We start from the raw sequence: 21,271 nt of genomic DNA, 5'->3' as shown, positions 1-21,271 counted from the left end.
AACCTCGCTGGGCCCTCCAGCTCCTATTCCACACAGAGTTGTCAGAAGAATCCTCCTAAAAGTCCCACCCCTGTTCACACCTTCCCAGGGCACCTCACCTCCCACAGGATGGCACCCAGGCTGCAACAGTGGCCACCTTTGCTGTGCATGAGAGGGTTCCTGCTTCCACTCTGATCTTCCTTCTTCCCTCTATCCCTCTCCCTCCCATTGCCCAACATGCACCATGTTATTGTTCCTGTAACTCACACAATACACCCCCACCCCTCTGGGTGTTTGTACCTCTGTTACCTCTGCCCAGAATGCTTTTCCCCTAGAAATTCCCATGGCTTGTTTTCTTGTTTAGTTTAGGTTTCTACCCAAACATCACCTCTTCAGAAAGGCCATCCCTCCCCACCACACCACCATCTAAAACAGCAAATTCCCTCCCTCCTCCATCCCTCTCCAAACCTTTGCCCTGGTTTACTTTCTTTCAAAACACTATCACTCTGTCAAAGTCTTTTATACATTTACTAGAGGCCCGATGCACGAAATTAGCGCAAGAGTAGGCCTTCCTTCCCCTGGCTGCCAGCACCAGCTTCCCTCTGGCACCCAGGACCTGGGCTTCCCTCGCAGCCCCGGCTTCATCAGGAAGGTCGTCCAGAAGGACGTCTGGTCTAATTAGAGTATTATGCTTTTATTATTATAGATTATTTAATTGTCTATTTTCTCTCTAAAGCTCCAGGCTCCCTCTCTGTCTTGGTCAACTCATTATTAGATGAATTGAATGAATGAAAGCTTTAATGAGAAGTATCTGGAATAGGGAACAGTTGTCTTGTATTCAATAGATTATTTTAGGATGAATAAATTTCATTTTAAATTTAAAAAAAACACACACACCCATACAGACAATGATATCCAAGTCACTATATACCATTGACATTATTTGATTAATGCAAAGAAAGTCCAAATCTTAGCTACATTATTTCTTTTCAGTAAGACATGACCACATCCTCATTGTCAGCTTTGCTCACATGTCTGTCCACTTCCTATGGGCCGATGGCATAGGCCACAAGCGCCAGGATCATCCTCGAAGACAAGAGGAAAGGCAGGGCCCACTGAGAATCACTGCTCCTCATGACCCCAGACCTCCCAAACTGTGGCTTGCTGGGCATGGCATAGAGCAGTGGGGGAGATCAGCAAGTCCAAGGCTGGTCCCCAGCACTCACTAGCAGCTGCCCAACCTTGTTGAGTCACTTGGCCTCTCTAGGACTTGGTTTCTCCATCTCTAAAGCCAGAGTAAACAGATGGTTACATAGGCTAGCTGCTTCTGCATAGGTTTATTCAGTCTTTAGTAACAGCCCTGTGAAGCTGATATGATTATTTCCGTTTTACTGCTGAGGGAACTGAGGCTCAGAGAGGTACAGTAACTAGCCCAAGGCCACACAGCTAGTGTGTTGCAGACCTCCAGATTCTGGGATCATCACTGGCAGTACAATACTGGCTCCTGCCACCCACATGAGAAGATTAAATGAGCAAATCTGCAGGGAGTGCTCAGCACAGTGCCTGCAGCGTGGCAATGGCCACGTTTAGGAATTAGCACTTCTGATTTCCCTAATCCAGCCAGAGGCCGGTATGATCGCTGAGTCTGGTCTCTTCTCCCAGTTGGCAGGCTGGTGTTTCCTTATGCAGCAGAAGGAGAGACAGCTTGTCCCCTGCTAATTCTCTCAGCTCTGGGGCCAGCCCCCCTCTTCCCCAGGAGACAGGGTCTCTCCTCAGGCAAGACATACCTGTTCTGGCTTGTTGCTCCGAGGTGGTGACAGTCCCTTTTCGTTTTGAGGGGCCCAGCAGGTCACTGTCTGGCACCCCACCAGGCTGCCACCGCCTGCCGGGCCGGACTTCACTGGCCACGGCCTGCTTCTGTCTGACCTGTCAACGGGCTCTTCGAGATGGAGGTTGATGGGGTGGGGGAGGAGCAGACCAGGTCTGAGAGAGGCCGGACACTGCGGGTGGAGGGCGAGCGTTTGGGGAAATCGGTGGCTGAGATCAGAGGCTCCTGCTCTCTGTTGTCACTGGGTTTTGTAACAGAAAAGGGGGAGACAGCAGCAGCCACAACAGAAATCCCCCAGGTACAAAGCTCATGGCCCTGGGCTAACGAGGGTGAGGCTGAGCCAGAGAGGCCTGTCAGGGAATGCCCACGGTGGCAACCAGATCAAGTGAGATCATTTATTCCTGGAGGCTTTGTCTGTGCTGAGGAAAGATGTGGCGGGGGGTGAGGGGCGGGGAGCGGGGAGTAAGAGGGTGATGAAGATGAGAGACACAGAGAAAGAGAACAACAACCTGAAAACGAGGCTGTTTTCTGAAGTCTCAGCGCTTCTCCCTCAGTGTCCTCCAACACTGACAGGGTACCTTTCTATGACTGTGATTGGAACTGAGGGTTCAGAGTGTAGGCTTCAGAGGTAGACAGCCTAGGGAGGAACCGCTCCTCCATCATTTACTGGCTGTGTGATTGCAGGGAGGCCCTTAACCTCTCTGAGCCTCCGTTTCTTCATCTGCAAAATGGAAACCATGGGACCCACCTCAAAGTGTTCTTGTGCGCAGTGCTGGGTGATGGCTTGGGGGGGCTGGGGCAGCCCTGGAGGGACCCACCGGAGTCAGAAGTGTAAGCCCGGTGAAGTTAGGAGCTGAGGCAGAGGGCCGGCTAAAACATCCCGCATCCCAGTTTCCAAAAGAAGAAATCACCCTTCAACATGTGTTTAAGTCATTCCTCTCCCGGTTGGCATAGCCCTGCCTTAGATAGAAGAGCTTGGCTCAGGCACGCAGCATGTCATGGTGTCGGGCCCGATGGCTGCTGTGTGTTGGCCATGCGGGGTGTTTAACAGCCACAGACCTTCCACGCAGCTGCATGTGGGATTTGGCTTCAAGGAGCAAGACCCAGCCCACCATGGAGAAGTCATGTGGTCTTAGGAAGGTTATTTCATCTCTCGCTACACATCCTGTTTCTCATCTGTAACCAAAGGTGCTAATGATGCCGGGATTCTGGTGGGGATTTAATGAGGAGACGCATGTGAAGCGCTCAGCATGGTGCCTGGCACCTAGGAAGCTTTCACAAGTGCCAACCATTAGCTCTCATTAGACGTGGCTGCCATTGATGCTTTGTCATCCCACTGACTCCCAGGATGCTGTCCCCTCAAACAGGGTCCCTCTGCTGAAGGGCGCTGGCTTCGGGAAGCACTGGGAGCCCACGGACAAGGTCTCAGAGCTGAGGTGCTAGTGGTGGGGTTTATGCTGGGCCCGGTCACCCACAAGCCAACATTTTATGGAAAGGTCACTCAAGCCTGGGGCTGCTGCTTGTGATTATAGGGAAGATAAAGGTTTAGCTGGTCCTTTCAGAGATAGAGTCCCCAAACCTAGAGCCCTATGTTCTCATGAAGTACTTCCCAACCCGTATGGCACTGGACTATGTATGCTCTGAGCCAAAAGGGGTCCGTGGTCAGGAAGTGCTGCATCCCGACATTAGATTCATAATGCATACGCACATATCAAGGCTCTGAGAAGACCTGCTGTAAGGAAACCAGCTTAGCTTGGTCTCACCAACGTCTTACAAGTTGTATTTGACCGCAGGTCCTCCTAGCTTTCAGGGAAACCCTGTTAAAGAGACATCATTTGGGGAGCCGCTGTCGCCCTCAGGGCAGAGGTACCACTCTGGATATTTGAAGGGTGTTTTAAAAATTCAGAGCAGAAGGTCTTGAGCTTTAGTGAGCAAAAGGATCATCATGGCATCTTCTTAAAAATGCAGATTCCCAGTTTTCACTCTGAGGAATTCAGTAGGCAGGGTGACCGCAGGAATCAGCATTTTAACACCCCTATGTCAGGAAGCGCACCTTGACCAGCAGCAGGTTAATGCCTGGCTTCTAGAAATACGGTGCTCAGAACAGCAGGGTCGGCATCACCGGGGAGCTTGTGAGAAACACAGGCTCTGACCACAGAATTACAATCTATATATTTTAACAAGGTCCCCAGCGTTCAGTTGCTGGTTAGGATTTGAAAAGCATTGGTTTAAAAGGTTTTTGTTGATGGTGTTTGTTTCTGTTTTGTTTTGTTGTTCACTTACTTGGCGTTTTGGCAGGGGGAAAAACATTCAAAAACAAAACTGGACACACTCTGTGAGCTCATTGTCACCAAATTTCTACCATTCCATCCCCCAACCCCATGCATGCATGTGGGGTCGACCAGATGCCCCAGTAGCTTCACGATAAAGCCAGAGTCATATTGGAGGTCTCACCTGGATCATACTCCTGCCATGAATGACAGTGCCTGGGTTTGCCTAAGCAGCCTTTCCTTTCTTTCCCACATCCATCCTAAAAAGTAGGAAGTCCAGCAAAGCACCTCTCACTGGGGCCTCCACTTTGCCAGATCTCTGGGGGACATGATTGATCTTCCACTCCTAAGTCATCAGAAAAGCCAGGAGATGCTTTGGGGCAAGGAACTCTGGCCTTGGATTCAGAGACTGACAAAAAGAGTTGGAAAAAGCAAGAGGAACACTTCCAACAGGCCATACAGAGGGAGCACAAATACAATTTTACTTCTTGCAATATTTAAGAATGGCAGTTGCTCCGTGGGCAGAGGGGGGGACGCCTGCGGAACAACGGTCCATCAGGCAGCCTGAGTATTAATGGCAGGTGAAACCTTCCAAATGAGCACCCTGTCAGCCAATCTATTGCTTTAAAAGGTTGGCAATGCGGGAGACCTAACAGAGGCAATGAAGAACTAATCTCATGTTGCCAAGTTAAATCAAGTCAGCCTTGCCCATTTCTTTCACTTCTTAGTTACATCAAGCCAGAATACTTTCAATTATCCCTCACTTCCAACTTGTCAGGAGGCATTGGGTAAAATGCAAATGGAACAGTGCCCTTCCCTGGTGGCGAGCAGGAAGTATCATTAAGAGTAGCCTCCATTTATTGTGCTTTTCCTCTGTATTAGTGCGGTACTTTCATCACCTCATGTCACATGCACCATCGTTAGCATCCCTGTGATCTTTGGTGAAGTAGGTGCAGTTAAGTCCATTCTGTAGCTGGGAAAACGACAGCCATCACAGAAAGTCAGTCACTTGCCAAGGTTGCGTAGCTACCTTGATAGAATGATAGAACAGGTTCTAAAACCAGACCATTCTGACTCGTATTCTTTTTGCTATTTGTCTAACTGGGCAAGAGCCCAGCGCTACTCTGGGCAAGTGTGCCTGAGCTTTGCAGTGCCCTCCTTGAAATTTTCTAAGTGTTTTTCCAATGCCAGGGACTGGCCAGGGTCAGCGGTGCTGTCTGGGAGGAGCACCCCAACCCAGAGTAGGACCCCCATTTGCCATGGTCCCCTTTCAGGGTGTTCTCTGACCCTCTACCATTCCTCACGCCCAACCCCATGTATGTAGGGTTGACCAGATGCCCAGGCCCAATGCCCAACCTCAATTTCAGAGGGCAGATTGACTAGTAGATTGCTCCTGCTGGCTGGAAGAGTATTTCTTTTGCAAGATCATGTGAGATCAGAATGTCAGAATGATACTGATATGCTGATTTGGGCAAATCAAATTGTTTATAAAGAGAAATGCCTGGCAAAAGACTATCTGTCATGGGCCCCACACACATTAGGCATGGTCTCTCAAAAGCTCACCTTAACACAAAATAACTCCCAAGGCAGAACAAATCCTACAGTTGCCATATTTCTTTTCACCCAAAAGCCCCTTTATGTCTCTGGCTAAAATTCAGGAGCTTTTGGCCTTTGCCAGGCCAAAGCAAAGAGGGCCCTCCAGCCGCCAGCACTCCTCCTTCATTCCCATCACAAAGAGCAAACAGTATAGTTTTCTTCCTTCTTGCTTCAACTTGTTGCCTCCTTCCTTCTCTCCAATGCTTCATTGATTGTCCAGCTCTCCTATCATTAACTGATCTCAAACACAGCCCTAGGATTTACTGGGTGCATCACCTGGACGCCTTGTATTTTTCTTGGGGACAAGAGAACTTGGCAAGTACCTCGTTCTATGTACTAAACAAACTTAAATGGTGCCAAAAAGACTCAAAAAGAAGGAAAGACATAGAAATGATTCAGAGGCACTTAGAAGGTTACTAGGTACTCACAACTGTTCTGTGTGGATTATTTTAGTTAATCCTCCCAGGGCTCCTGTGGGGGATCACCATCATCATTACCACCATCACCATCATCATCACCACCATCACCATAATCATCACCATCACCATCATCATCACCATCACCATCATCATTGCCATCACCATCATCATGACCACTTTGAAAATGAGGAAGACAGAACACAGAGAATTTGATATCTTGCCTAAAGTCAGTCTATTGGCAAATACATAAAGTGCATAATCTTCAATACACACCTTGATGAATTTTTATATATACATTCACCTATGTAGTCAGGTGAATAAGATAAAGATCAAGAGTATTCCTACCACCCATAAAGTTCCCCTATATTTTTTCCCATCCAATACCTCCCCATAAAGGTGCTATAATTGCTAACTTTCTACCACTATTGATTAATTTTGCCTGGCCTTGAATATGCTATAAATAAAGCAGAATGTACTCTTTAAAGCCCACACTTTAACCCATCCACTCTATGGCCTCCTGGTCCAATGAGTAGGGAAGGTGGATTTGATGGTTGGTGGTGCCTCTCATGAAACCATGATCTGGAAATAGCAAGGCTCAATTTTTCAGCCTGAGCTGCTGACCAGCCTGGGCCTGTGTGCAGACCCTGCAGAGCTATCTATGGCATCTGAAGCGAATTGTTGGCATCAATTGGTGCCGCCCTGTAGCAAAATGAAACTGAGAAACGTAGATTTGGATGTTTCTCTGAAGCCTTTAATACCCAAGAAAGCCGGAGAGTTCACACAGGTTGGAGAGGGAGTCACTTGCATTCCACACTAAAGGGAACAAAAGGCAGGGAAAATTGAACAAAATCCAATGGTAAGCCACCAAAGCTTCCAGGTAGATAGTGTGGTCCCTGCAGCCCGCATTGCAGGAAGTGAATTCCCAGGCGTCCTGTTTCTCATGTTGATTCCTTTTCAAATGCTCATTTCAACCAACCAAATTCTTCCCAGCTGTAGGAGTAGACAGGCCTTCAGAAGTGATCAAGTCTCATGGCCACCCACACAAACACTTGATGGGCATCCACTGTCCTGTCTTCCGACTCTTTTTTGGAAGGAAACATCTCCTCCTTCTGATAAAAAAGACCAAACGTGATGATCTCATTGGTTGCCTTTTCCGACTTCTTATCCAAAGCTGCTTCTTAGCCACTTGGATAACTTACCCAGCTTCTTTGACACAGTTTTCAATTCTGTAGTTTGGATGGTATTGTGATAATGGGGATAATACACTTATTGAGTCTTCACAAAACACGCACCGTTCCATGTACTATGCACATAATAACCGCTTTAATCCTCCCAACAGCACTTGATCACATCTCCTTCTTCTTCTTCTTCATGTTGTACATAAGGAAACTGAGGCACGGTTTCCAAGGTCAGATCGGTAGTAGCTGATCTGAGATTCAAACCCAGATGCCCACAGTCTGCAGTTTATGGGTTACAGTATTCTGCTTTGTAAGGTTGCCAGGAGGATTTAAATCAAGGATATAAATCCTGTTCAAGCTATAGCACTGATTATTACCGTCAGTCATTATTAACTGATCACTACCTGGAAACAGCATTCTGGCCAAGATCCAACCTACCAAGCACATACCAGTAAATGACTCTAATAATGGGAAATTAATTTATTTTCATGTCCAGTTTTTATAAACTGGAAAGTTGAAAACTTCAGGAAGTTTCTGGTTATAGTGGTACCTACTATGAACAGATACTATGTGCCAGACTGATATTATATATGCATATAAATTCATTCATTCCCCATCACATCACCCTATGATACATGCACTATTCTAACTCAGGTTGTTTGTTGTTGTTGTTCTTTGTTTGTGGGGGGGTTCTTTTTTGTTGTTATCATTTTTGTTTGTTTTCATTTGCTGTTGTGTTGTTTATAACTGTTTTAAAGGTAAAGAAGTCAAGGTTCAGCAGGTTGATCCTCTTTCTAAGCTCACACACCCAAGGGGACTAGAGACAAGCTTCAAAACCAAATCCCTCTGATGCTGTGCAGATTTCTTTTTTTGGCTTTTTATGTTGGGAATTCTAACTGAGAGGGTTCAATTTAGCACAAATCTAATTTCTGCTTTCTATGCCTAAACGCTCATGGAAGAGTCTGGTTTTCTTTAGCAAAAGCAATAAAAAGAATGCCCTCTCTACTGTTCCCAGAAAGTGTCTCCATGCCCATATTTCTCTGAAACGGCCATTACAATTAGTGTACACGGTCTGCGTGGGGCACGCAGCCAGAGCTGTGATTTCTGTGTGTTCTCACAGAAAGCACCTAGATAATTCTCCACGGCCGCATCACACAGAGTGAAGTCAGTGAGTCACACCGACCCAGGACTCTGCTGTGGGCTGGCCAGGAGAGCCTGGGTCCCTTTCCCAGGACTGCTGAGTCAGAACCAGGCCCTTTGGGAGGACTCTGCAAGCCTCTGTCACCACCCTCACCATGGGGGAAGCCAACCAGACACACACGAGTCGGTAGAATAAAGAAAGAAAGAAATCGTCCGATGTCATAGGAGGGCTGTGCCACTCTCGGGCCCCTGTTGAATGGAGACGTTGGCAGCTCTCGGGCCCTGAACTGGCAATTCAGAACACTCTGATTGCCCGCGTGATTGTTTGCAAGATAACTGCGCGATTGTCAGTGACAGGGTAATTTACTGAAGATTGCCGTGTCAGACGCCACGCGAGGGGCTTGCTGGCATAAAGACGCGATTCTCATGACTGACAGGCCACCGGGAGATGGGAGTGCCAATTTAAAGTTCACAGTGTCGTCTGAAAGTGTTCGGCGGCGGCAGCCCGTAATCACGCAACATGATGAGGTCATTTCAGGCGTCACGTGTGCTCACGCCTAATAACAGATAGAACCCCAAACTCACCATCTCTGAAACAGATGGATGTAAATACATAGGAGGAAATCATTTATATGGGAGGTGGGGGTTCTGTCTCTCTCCTCCCCCCCCCGCCCCCCGCCCCTTTAGCATTTGCCATTTGCTCTTGCTGATGTGTTTGTAGGACATCTCCTGCCAGACAGGCCCTTGAATAAAAAGCCCAGAATACAAACCAACAAAATAGTGGGGAGACTTGGGGGCCACACTTCTGAAGTGCTCACAAGTCCAGAGTCACTGGCAGACAAGAGGGGGCTCGGAGAGGAACACGTTCAGGGCTTAATAGGAAAATTGTCTTAAGTTATTAGCTGAGCTGCTGAGGGTCTCCAGCTGGTGGTACGGAGTAGGTGTGTAAATGGGTTGGGGGTGGGAGGGGGCACGTTCCCTGCTTCCGGAGGAAAAGGCCACCAGAGATGGATGGAGCTTCTAATGCGAAGCGGCCGGCGGCCTTAAAGACATCTGTAGCGCTAGGAACAGTGGGTTTCCTCTCACCTGAGATGTTTCTGCAGCTGCGGAATGAAGCGCTGCCAACATAGCTCAGCAGGATATTTTTTAATCCAAAGGAGGCATTGTGCGGTAGATTCCCTCTTTCTAGGGAAGGTGGTCCATGGAGGGTGATGTGAAAGGATGGTCTCTTTTCTTTCCCTTATTCTGCCAAGGGCCCTGGGATCCGCTGGCCAGTAGGTCTGAAGCAGTGGCTCAGCTTCATCCCACAGCTGCTGGTAAAACCCTGCTGAACGTGGCGTGGGTGTGAGATTTGGGGTTCAGCCGGCACATCGGGCTGAGGTGTTCGGAGCCTCGACTTCGAGAGTCCCTGAATTTAAAGCTTTGTGTGCCTTCTCACCCTCCTGTGCCTGCATTTCTAGGAAATTGTGTAAATCTCATTTGTGTTATGAGACGCACGAGCCACATTTGCCTGTGTGGAAAATGAGAGGCTGGTTTTAGTCATTGAAAGCGGAGTAAAGCATGCAACCTCCTAATTTGTTTGCTAAAAAGAAAGTAGTGCGTTAAAATAATTGTACATTAATTGCTAAATTACAGTGGAACTTTGGTGGAATTACATATTTCAATTTTGTTAGGGGGCCCAAACGAGAAGGGTAAAACCAAAGAAATTGCACTGTAGTGAATGTAACGCACACAGCCAGGCCTCCGATTCAGCATCCCAGTACAAATGTTTGTCAAGTCACAGCCCAGGGTTTGCGTGCGTGTTCCTATGATACTAATTATGGCCCAAAAATGCCTTGGTATCAAATCCAGGAGGGGCAAGCAAGATATTCTCCAAGCCCTTCCACTGTGTTCCATCAATCCCCAGAAAAGTGAGTAAGGGATGGCCAGCTAATCCGCTCTAATAGGGAATTCCAAGGAGCACACACTGCCCTAAGCATCCCCACCCTCTGTGTTAATGAACAAGTGAGGAATGTGAAACAGTCGTATAGTCATTCAACAAACGCTTGTTGAGCGCCCAATTCGGTGGCTAAATGAGGCATGAATATAGAAATGAGTAAGACACTGTTCTTGCCTTCAAAGAGCTCCGTTTTCAGGCAGGAAGACAAGCATACAGAGATCATTAAATCTTGTACAAGAAAGTTGGCATTAACAACTGTTTCTAAAATTGATTGTGCATTAGAATCATGAGAGAATCGTGTTTAAAATGCAGCTTCCGGGACCTGTGCCTGGAGGCTGAGGCAGGCCCTCGATTCTCACAGGAGTGTGACGCAGAACCATTCTTGAGAACCTCTGATTCAAGGATACACAGAACAGGAACGCCTAACCTCGCAAGGGACACCATCAGGAAGGCTTCCTGGGGGAGGAGGCCACACCTCCCTGGGGTCTTAAAGGATGAGTCATATCTGTTTCCCCCACTACACTGTCAGCTCCTTAAAGACAAACACCATCATTCTTGGTTCTTGGTTCCCTGTTTTGTTTCCAGAACATGGATGGCACTCATTTGTTGAATGTTAGATGAGCAAATAGAAATCAGCCCAGGAAAGGGACAGAGGGGTGGAAATCTAAGCAAGATGATCAGGATATTCAAAGTCCTTCAGGTATGCGGTAAGGTAGCACCAGAAGCAATTATGTGAACTCATGGCTTAATTCCGGGGTGTTCAAGCCAAAGCTATTGGTTCAGCTTTCCTGCCAAATAAATGTAATAAATGTAAAGCTCCCTGCACCCGGTGCGCCACCTGGTCAGCAGAACGCTCCCTGGCCCAGCGGGAGCAGGATGTACTGCTTTTCTCCCCTAACTCGAGATGTAAGGAATCCCATGCATTTTGGTTACTTGTGCACTCATTCGCGCAGGCCCCTGAGAACTGGCCTTGGGTCAGTTTTTGTGCTGTGCTGTTTTAAAGTAAAGTGTATGTTTTTATTCCCAAGCACTCAATGCATACCTGCTTAGAACAGAAAAAGTAGAAACTCCAGGAAATAAAAATAAAGGAAGAGAAGCATATTCATCTACGATCTGGGGATAGCCAGTTGTCAACATTTCAATTATTTCCGTTCAGTCTTTAAGTTTTCTCTGCATATAAACTGGAATTACACTGGGATTGTCATGTGAAAGCACCAGGTCAGGCCTTTGGGCAGGGTCCCTGGCCTCAGGACAAAGGCGTTAGCATCTCTGAGTGGCTTTGTGCCACGAAGTGCACTAACCCGTCTCCGCCTCTGCCCTTCCAGATGGCCTGGTGGATTGCCTGGACCCGGACTGCTGCCTGCAGTCGGCCTGTCAGAACAGCCTGCTCTGCCGGGGATCCCGGGACCCGCTGGACATCATTCAGCAGGGCCAGACGGATTCGCCCGCAGTGAAGTCCTTCTACGACCGCATCAAGCTCTTGGCAGGCAAAGACAGCACCCACATCATCCCTGGAGACAACCCCTTCAACAGCAGGTAGGCACTCTCTATCCTCGCAGGCTGCTGAGGTCTCTGCTTCCCTCCCTGTGAGAGCAGGACCAAGTGCTCCTGGTTTTACTATGGGCCCAGGGGGCCTGGGAACTACCCCAAGGTCCAGTTCACAGGAGGCCCTATCTGCTTTGGGGGTCGATCTCTAGAGGATTTGGCCGTCAGAACCTGCTGGAGACACCTGTTGATGGCCTGGTTTTTAGATCATTTATAGGCGCTATTATTTTATGATATTATTGGTATTATTGAAGTGTCCCTTTATAATACCTCTGATTGTGGCTTTTGTTTGATCACTGCTGAAATATTTCATTCTGTGGAGTATTAACTTATAGCATAACTTATTCCGGCACCTGAGAGTCCGGATGATGCCAGTTGGTAGAATTTATTAAGGACCTGTGATGAGCCAGAGACTTTGTGTAGATTGTCTCTGATCCCCACGTCAACCCCATCAATTGTGTCTGTAATTGCCTGCTGTGTGCCAGGCATTGTGTTAGCCAGTGCATTGCAACTCTCCTTCCAAACTGGTGGGGTTTCTCTTGAGTTTATTTTTGCTCTCACTTGCTCATTTGAGGCTTATGAATATTCTAGGAACAAATTCTGGATTTATTTTATAGCCAGCTTGGCCTCTTAAACCACTCTCCCCAGGACATGTTAGAAGTGTACTCCTGTTCAAGAGAGCAAGGGGAAGGGTTGGTTTTGAGACACTGCCCATCCCCTCTTCTCCTCTAGGCACTATTTTTGTTTTTTGTTTTTTAACGTATTTTTATTGATTTCAGAGAGGAAGGGAGAGGGAGAGAGAGTTAGAAACATCAATGATGAGAGAGAATCATTGATCGGCTGCCTCCTACATACCCCACACTGGGGATCGAGCCCACAACCCAGGCATGTGCCCCGACTGGGAATCAAACAATGACCTCCTGGTTCATAGGTTGACGCTCAACCACTGAGCAACACTGGCCGGGCCTAGGCACTGTTCCTGATTCTGAAGGTGAGAAGAAGGACAGGAGACACAGGGATCTTCTTACGGCCTGCCTACATATAGCTCAGCTCACTTTTGGTAGGTCTGGGTTCAGACATCAGTTATGTCTGCAGATGGGAGAATGGCCAGCATGACCTTCTTGGGGATGTCCCACCCTATCTCCAAGCTCCTCCCACAGAGAAACAGCACCATTGGCTGGGTCCTCTTTCACAAAACCTCCAGGAACTAGGAACTTGAACAGGGTGGTCCTGGCCTCCTGGCTGCCCAGGTCATGCCTGCCATCTTCCATTTAGTTCTCTTTATTCTCGCTTAGTTCTGTGTAGTGCCAGGAGCAACTCAGGAAGTATGCTGTTTAAGCGGCTTCCATCCAGAAAACACCAGACTTCACTTCCTACAAGAGACCCTAACTTCATAAGGGGTTCTCTTGGAGCCACTCACCCCACCCCATTAGACTTTGGGGAGAAGGCATCCTCAGGCCAGGACTCAGACCCTGCGCCTCCCTGCAGAGGCTGGGATGGGAGGTGAGGGTAATGGTGGAGCTAATTAATCCAACAGCCCCTGAGAACTCCCTGGGAAGTCATGGAGCCCCAGTTCCTGGCAGCTCTTTGAACATGAGGGTTCCAAGCAAGGTCACCTTGGGCCAGCCACTTGAGCCTCTCTCTTTTCTGGTTTTACTAACAATAAAATAGAAGAGGGAAAAATAATCTCAGCCCTCTTCTATTTCAGCCCTGGCCACTCCACCCGCCACCCCCAGCTATATGTGTAGAATATACCACACACAGTCATATTATTTTAATACAAGAACCCCTACCTAAGAAAAATAAAAGAAACCACAAATCTCTGACCAAAAACGTATTTTTTCTGCTTGTTAAATCCTGGTTCTGGGGCAGGGAATGTTTCCTTTTTAATTATGAACATAATTCCCACTGCCAGAGACCCATGACCTGTCCTTGCACTGGGCCATAAGCATTCCGGTGTGGTGTGCATATGGTTTGCTATCCTGCAAATGCCCCTTTCAAAGGCTCTGTTTCTATCAGCTTCTGGTTAGCATTTCATGATTCCTACCCTCAACCTAGTCATTTCCTGATATTTTCCTTTTCATACTCTCTCCTCACCTGCTCCTTACAATTTCATCTTACCTTCTTCACCAATAGTCAGTCGCCACTTGCAGAAGACTCCTGGAGCCAAGATGCAGGAGAGCAGGCAGGGACTCCAGAATCTTTGGTGGCCCAGCCCCAGAGATCTGGGCCAAAAAAAAACTTGCTTTAGCAGTGGTTCTCAACCTTCCTAATGCCGCGACCCTTTAATACAGTTCCTCATGTTGTGGTGACCCCCAACCATAAAATTATTTTCATTGCTACTTCATAACTGTAATTTTGCTACTGTCATGAATTGTAATGTAAATATCTGATATGCAGGATGTATTTTCATTGTTCACGACCCACAGGTTGAGAACCGCTGCTTTAGAGGAAGCGCACCACCCAGTGAACCCACGCTCCATCACAATGGGCATGGATGCGTAGTTCAGAAACACAAAAGGTTACTTCAAGACATAGGTTGAAGTTCACCAAGCATGTGAATCGCAGTACATTGTCAAATAATAAAGAACAAAACTAGAGAAAAAAAAACAATTTAATCCAAGACGTCTAAGAAAGCATTTCCCCTAGATAATAGCATACAAAAATAACTAAAATGCCTTGACTCCACCACTATAATTTATAGAGCAGATCTCACTATCTAGATAATGTGATAATTGTTACACATCAATAATCATAAATAGGAATGTATGGATAGCATGTCTGAGCTCAAGCTTTTCTGCAAATCGACTGCCTAGAAACGATAGGAAGCCAGGAGCAATGAAGAATTAGAAAAGTAGGAGGTAGAAATCAGAGGCAACCCAGCTACTCCTATTCCTATCGCTCTGCCAAGTCTCATGCTACAAGAATGATTTAAAAGAACTACCAGTTGTGTAAAAAAGGGAGGGGGGAACTCCTAATTTTGTTTTCTCATCACAAGCACTTTGTACCTTGTGGTCATCAACACGCATCATGGATCTTAAAATCGTGCCAGGGAAGACCTGAAAGACATCTTAGTCGGAGCTAAGATAAGGAACCAGAAATTGAACAAAAGAATTATTTGCATAAATTAGTTTTCCACTTTCAAAAGACTCCGGCATTGTGGTTGGAACCAGCTAAAAATGGGCTTCGTTTGTTAGGCAGCCAGTAGCAGACAATTAGAGCTGTCAGTGGGACGTCTCAACCCTCCCGAGATCACCCAAGTGTTGGGGTTGAACAGTTGGGGGTATTGCTAATGAAAAGGAGAGGTGCTTGGAGAACGCATCCCTCCAACTGCGGGGTCTCCTGGGACTGCAGAATTAAGTGCATTCCAAAAATTGAGCCGGTTTGGACAAGATTCTGGCAAAGAGCGGGTCAGCTGGATTACCTAGTCCAGAAGCTGGGAGTGCGTCCAGGAACCTGGAAAACCCTCTGCCTTTGCCAAAGTGCCCAGTGGCTTAAAGGCCCGCAGGACAGCTGCCGACCTGCCTGGCAGGCTGGGGCTCAGTGCGAAAGAGGAGCGCTCGTTAGCCCACTTCTGAGGCCCAGAAATCAGGATTTTAAAAAGATTCCCAGGTGATTCTGATGTGCAGCCAAGGTTGAGAACCACTGGAATAGAGTGTTGTGTTGTCTCTGTGGCTTTGCGGATTTCCCAGGAGCAGCTGGTCGGACAGGAACCTTCTGGAGGAAGCTCTGGTGACTGTCGTCTGGAGAGAGGGGAGCTTCCTCTGACAGTGGAAAGGAGCTGAGTGGGATTTCAGCCACCTCCCCTGCCTCCGAGAGAGCAGGGATTTGATATGGGAAATACATAGTCACATGGTACCCAGAATCCAAGCTAGGTCTCCCAGGAGATAAACATATAGCTCCGATAGTCTCCTCTCCTCGGGCAGTCATGGACTGTGAGGAACTCTGCTCTTAAAGGGCAACAGAAAGCAATGTATGTAAATGTCTGGCCTCATCATAACCCTCCGTGTGCTCCCCGCCACCCCTGCCATCCCGGCCCAGAGGAGGAGGGAGCATTGCCTTCCTTCCAGACAAGAAAAGGAATGAGTCACAGCCGCAGAGGCACTCGCCCGAGCAGAGTACTCTGTGCCCGGCTAAGGCACAGCCTGGGTGACGGGGGGCAGCCTGAGGTTGGGCCACACCAATGTCACATGGAGCGAGGCCAAGGAGAGAGAGATGTGTGCGGGGGACCCCATTACCCAGCCCAGTGAGTGAGATGCTGCTCTGGGTGTCACCCCAGCGTGTTGCCAGTCCTGCTCCTCAGGTGAAGCAGGCAGTGAGGCATCCTCTTGCCCACACCCGTCTGTGAGGTGCAGTCATGTGAGCCAGAAGCTAATGTTGAGAGTCTTGGTCTTGCCTGAGGGACTAGATGAGGACGGGGTGGGAGGAACAGTGGCGATGAGGAAGGGGAGGGAACTGGACCCCCTGTCTCCTTGTTCTCCAGGGCATGGCTCTTGGCTCAAAGGCCTGTTTCTTTTTCTCTCAGCTTGGTTTCTCTCATCCGAGGCCAAGTCGTAACTACAGATGGGACGCCCCTGGTTGGTGTGAACGTGTCCTTTGTCAAGTACCCAAAATACGGCTACACCATCACCCGCCAAGATGGCACGTAAGTAGCTTGTGGGGCTCTCCCTTCTCGGGGAGCAGACAGAGCGACAGTGGTGCTGTTGGCTGCCCGAGCCTCAGAGGAACCACGCCGCTGCCCATTGCGGCTGGAAGGCCCACCCGGCCAGAGCTCTGTGAGGATTCCCCCAGAGATAGTTTTTTGCTTTTCGGTATGATATCAAAAATAAAAATACAAAATAGAACAGCCAAGCTATGGAGGGCTGCCAACAGTCCTCCTCCTTTTCCCATCTCAGGTAAACGCTTTTGTCTACCTGGTGTGTGTGTGTGTGTGTGTGTGTGTGTGTGTGTGTGTGTGTGTGTTGGATTCCGGGGAGAAGAAGGGGGAGCAGCTCTTGGAAGCTCACTCCTGTTTTAAATCAAAGGCATTGCCAGGTGACAGGGAGCCGCACGGCACAGCGTCCTGTGGTGAACCCCTTCTGCTTTCATCTGCGGCTCTCGGAGCTGTGTTGTCCACGCTCCTGTTTTGAGGAGGTGGGATGTAATCAGAGAAATCTAATTAAATACATTTAGCCGTCACCCTGCTGTGGGAAGGAGCCAACCTTTCCCTATTATCTTCTGATTAGAAACACGCACCCATGCAGCCCCCACCAAGATGAAAGCCCATCATTTTCCTAATCCATTGGGCACGGAGTTGCAATTCAGAGAAAAAGATAAGAATAAAAGAAACTTATGGGAAGGGGGAAACTCACTCACCCTGGGCTAAACCACACACACACACACACACACACACACACACACACACTTACATTCTATTCCAAATGGAAGAAGAGACTGTTGCTGTAAATCAGATGCAACACTTTTTCTATAAAACTGGACTCTGGGAAATCATAGCCATGTCGTGAAATGTGCTTCTTGCCTGTCTCTGGTGAAAAGTCTGGTCTTATTCTGTGATGCCCTAAGGTACCCTTACAGGTAGTTTCAAAGATTACCAGCCCACAGCAGCCCTATCCTCACTTGCCCACCTGTGAAACCCGAGGAAGACATCTGTGGATTCACACCACAGTCTCAATATTTGCTAAATCTCTGAGGATCTCACCCACACATTTCTGAGGACTGTGTGCCACGCAGAGCTACTCCGGCCCTTGCAAATTCTTAGAACCCAGGGCTCTTGCCTTGCAAAGTCCTGTCACAAACAGGAGGGCATTTCTGAGACCTCGCCCTGCTGTCTGTCCCCACTTTATGCTGCCCCATCTCCCTCAGCCGCTTCCTGACTAATTATGGCCCAATTCCACCTCCCAGGTCATCTCTCCAAGCTCCCGATAGGTGAATCTGTGGCTTGTCCAGGCTGCAAAGCCATGGGAGGGACAGGATGTGTTTGGGGGTGCTCTGAGGAGCCCCATTGTTTAGCAGCAGGTGGGTGCCGCTGACACTGGCGATTTGATTCTGTCACACCAACTAGACACGACTGCCCTTCAAGACACTTGCCTCTCTTCTGTGTCCCATTCAAAACCGTCCCGAGCAGCGTACATGCCCCCAAATAAATACAGGGGTGGACAAAAGCAGGTGTACAGTTGTGAGTATATGAAATACAGAGTTCATTCTTGTATTATTATTTATCTATTAATTGTTGTATTCTTTTTTATTACTAACCTACTTTTGCCCACCCCTGTAAATACACACATTTGTAATAAATAAGTTGTTATACTGCGCATGCTCTGTTCCTTATCCCAATATTCATGTGCACTGTACTCACTCCTTAAAAAACGCCAAAGGTGTTACCGAAATTGGGTGAAGCCTGTGGGTCGTGTGTTTTCGCTGAGTGTGACTGAGACGCAGGCTCTCGGGAGCTGCCGGGGATTTGGGAATGAACTGCCCTCGAAGGGTGAGAGCCTGTGGAGGAGGGACGCTTAAAACCGAGACTTCTCACCGTGAACTCCTCCCCGTCTATTATTTTACTTTACTAGCAATGCACCTCCGTCCAGCTCTGGAGGGACACACGGGGAATGACTGGCAAAAGCATCAGTAACGGGGCACAGGAGGTGAAGGGGTCCAGAGGTACACACTCAGGTATAAGATAGAAATGTCCCAGGGGGTGGATGTATCACATGGTGACTGTAATTGTTAATAATACTGTATTGTAGCTTTGAAAGTAGCTAAGAGATCTTGGAAGTTTTCATCAGAAGAAAAAAAAACTTGTGTAACTATGTGTGGGGGTGATACTAGGCTGATTGCGGTGACTATTTCACAATCTGTACAAATATCAAATCATGTTGTACACTTAAAATCAATGTAATGTCATAGGTTCCATTGTAGCTCGAAAAAGTTGAGGTTCTCTGAAACAAACAAAAGCCCAGAAACAGCCCCGGTGGGTGAGAAGGAAGCTTTAATGCCCCTCTCTGTCCTGGCATCGCATCGCTATAGCCCCGCTGTGTGTGAGCCTCGCACGATGCTAAGTGCTTTACACCAGGAGTGCGAAACACTGTCTGTAAAGGGCCAGGTGGCGAATATCTTAGGCTTTACATGACAGATGGTTCCTTGTTACACCTGCTCAGCTCTACCCTTGTAGCACACAACCTCTCCAGCAGATAAGTAATGAATGGGCGTGGCTGTATTCCAATAAGACTTTTTATACCCAAACGGGATGGGCCAGGTCTAGCTAGCCCCTGCTCTGCACTCATCACGATCTCTCCTTCTCAGCCACTCTGTGAAGTTGCTGTAATTATCCCCAGCTCATAGGTGAAGAAACGTGGGCTCAGAGAGGGTCAGTAACTTGCCCACAGACACGCAATTAGTAAGTGGAAGAGTTTGGGTTCCAACCAGCCCGTGGGCCACCAAAGCCCAGGCTCTCCCCCCGCATGCTCGGCCCCTCCCTCTGCTCTCAGAGCGCCTGCCGCGTCTGAGGGTGCGTTCACCGTCTCAAGGAGCCCACTTCCCGCCTCTCCAGGTTTGACCTGATCGCCAATGGGGGCGCCTCCTTGACCCTGCACTTCGAGCGAGCCCCGTTCATGAGCCAGGAGCGCACCGTGTGGCTGCCGTGGAACAGCTTTTACGCCATGGACACCCTGGTGATGAAGACCGAGGAGAACTCCATCCCCAGCTGTGACCTCAGCGGCTTTGTCCGGCCAGATCCGATCATCATCTCCTCCCCGCTGTCCACCTTCTTCAGTGCTGCCCCTGGGCACAACCCCATCGTGCCCGAGACCCAGGTAGGAAGGGCGGGAGCTGAGGTAGGACTTTCAATACTGCCTTGACCGAACCTGGCTGGCCACCCCGTCTCTCCCCGGGCGGGCCCAGAAACCAATAGGAAGGGGAGAAACAAAAAGTAAGAACACAGTAGAATCTGTAGTCACTGAAGAGAAGACTGAATCTCTCCTGGACGTTCGGGATGCTTCCAGGTAGCCGTGCAAGACTCTGGCCGTCACCAGCGCTTTTAATAAAATAAAAACAATATACAGATGTGTAAGCCACCTGCAAATCGCTTTTCACTCCTGTTAGTCACAGAGACACATGATAAGAGGCGCTTTAATGATCTACCTCGGGGCTGCAACAGAGGGCATATTCCATTATTGCCTCCCTGTTGCTTTATACCAATTGTCAGTGGAAGTTGCGGGTTCATATAATTACAGCCTCTCGTGGCCTCCTCGCGTGCAGCTAGCAATAAAGCCTGCTGTTCTTATTTACATCTTTTGCCAACCGCGTGGCTTTTAAAAAGAAACACAATGGTGACCAAGAATAATTATTAATCCAGAAATCATAACCTCGGCGCCTTCGCTCCATGGTGTAGGATAAAGTTTTGGTGTGGTTTTCTTTTTCCCATCAGCCTTGGGAAGTGGTTCTTGCACCCCACACGGGGCGGGATGCTTCCGCGAGGGTGGCCGCAGGCGGGCTGCCTCGGGGTCGCGAGCAGCCCACCAGCCGCGGGCGTTCGATGCAGTGTGTGTGCCGCGTGTTCTCAGGTCCTTCATGAGGAAATTGAGCTCCCCGGTTCCAATGTGAAGCTCCGCTACCTGAGCTCCCGGACGCCAGGCTACAAGTCGCTGCTGAAGATCACCATGACCCAGTCCACCGTGCCCCTGAACCTCATCAAGGTCCACCTGATGGTGGCCGTGGAGGGACACCTCTTCCAGAAGTCATTCCAGGCCTCTTCCAACCTGGCCTACACCTTCATCTGGGACAAGACCGATGCGTACGGCCAAAGGGTCTACGGACTCTCTGACGCTGTTGGTACGTTTGGGTTTCAAGCCCCTATTGATGCTTGAATTTCATCATGTATTAATTTGACCAATAGTTATGGAGTTTGTAAAATGCATCAAGAACTATTCTAGTAGATAGAGATGCAGTGGTCCATGAGACAGACAAGAGTCCCATCCCTGGACCTTCTGTGCTAGTGGGGGATCAAGATAATAAACCCAAATTAGATAAGAAAATACCAAGCAGTGATATGTGCCCATACTATGATTTGTACCAGGGAGGAGTGATGTACACTGGGAATGCCTTTTATCCATGGCGCTCAGGGAAGGCTCCTCAGAGGGTAACATCCTGGCAGAAAAAGAGAGGAGAATGAGGTGTGTTTGGAGGACAATGAGGAGGCCAGTGAGGCTGGGATGCAGTGGACAAGGAGAATATTCAAGATAGGGGAGAGAGGTGGTCACTTTCCGAGTGAGCACATGCAAATGACCCAGAATGCACCGTGAGGATCAGAAACTGGCGCTGGGGGAGCTGGAAGCCACGAGCTGTGTCTCAGGCTTTGCCTTTGAGGAGATCACATCACACAC

At 48.5% G+C, this 21,271-nt stretch overlaps 1 protein-coding gene across 10 annotated transcripts in view; it reads left to right on the top strand.

Moving 5' to 3' along the window:
* Positions 1–21,271, top strand: part of TENM2 (teneurin transmembrane protein 2) — a 1,191,402-nt gene that overhangs the window by 1,107,897 nt on the left and 62,234 nt on the right. For all 10 annotated transcript variants that reach the window (XM_070414454.1, XM_070414453.1, XM_070414452.1 and 7 more), the window contains 4 exons: positions 11,675–11,885; positions 16,420–16,539; positions 19,441–19,702; positions 20,453–20,720. In XM_070414454.1, coding sequence (XP_070270555.1) covers positions 11,675–11,885; positions 16,420–16,539; positions 19,441–19,702; positions 20,453–20,720 — 861 coding nt within the window. The remainder of the gene's footprint in view (positions 1–11,674; positions 11,886–16,419; positions 16,540–19,440; positions 19,703–20,452; positions 20,721–21,271) is intronic.

The sequence above is a fragment of the Myotis yumanensis genome, unplaced genomic scaffold, assembly GCF_028538775.1.
Source record: "Myotis yumanensis isolate MYYU_CA2020_CCGP unplaced genomic scaffold, mMyoYum1.0.hap1 SCAF_5, whole genome shotgun sequence".
NCBI classification, from domain to species: Eukaryota; Metazoa; Chordata; class Mammalia; order Chiroptera; family Vespertilionidae; genus Myotis; species Myotis yumanensis.
Note: the sequence above shows the minus strand (reverse complement) of the source record. Positions and strands in the feature narration are given on the sequence as shown.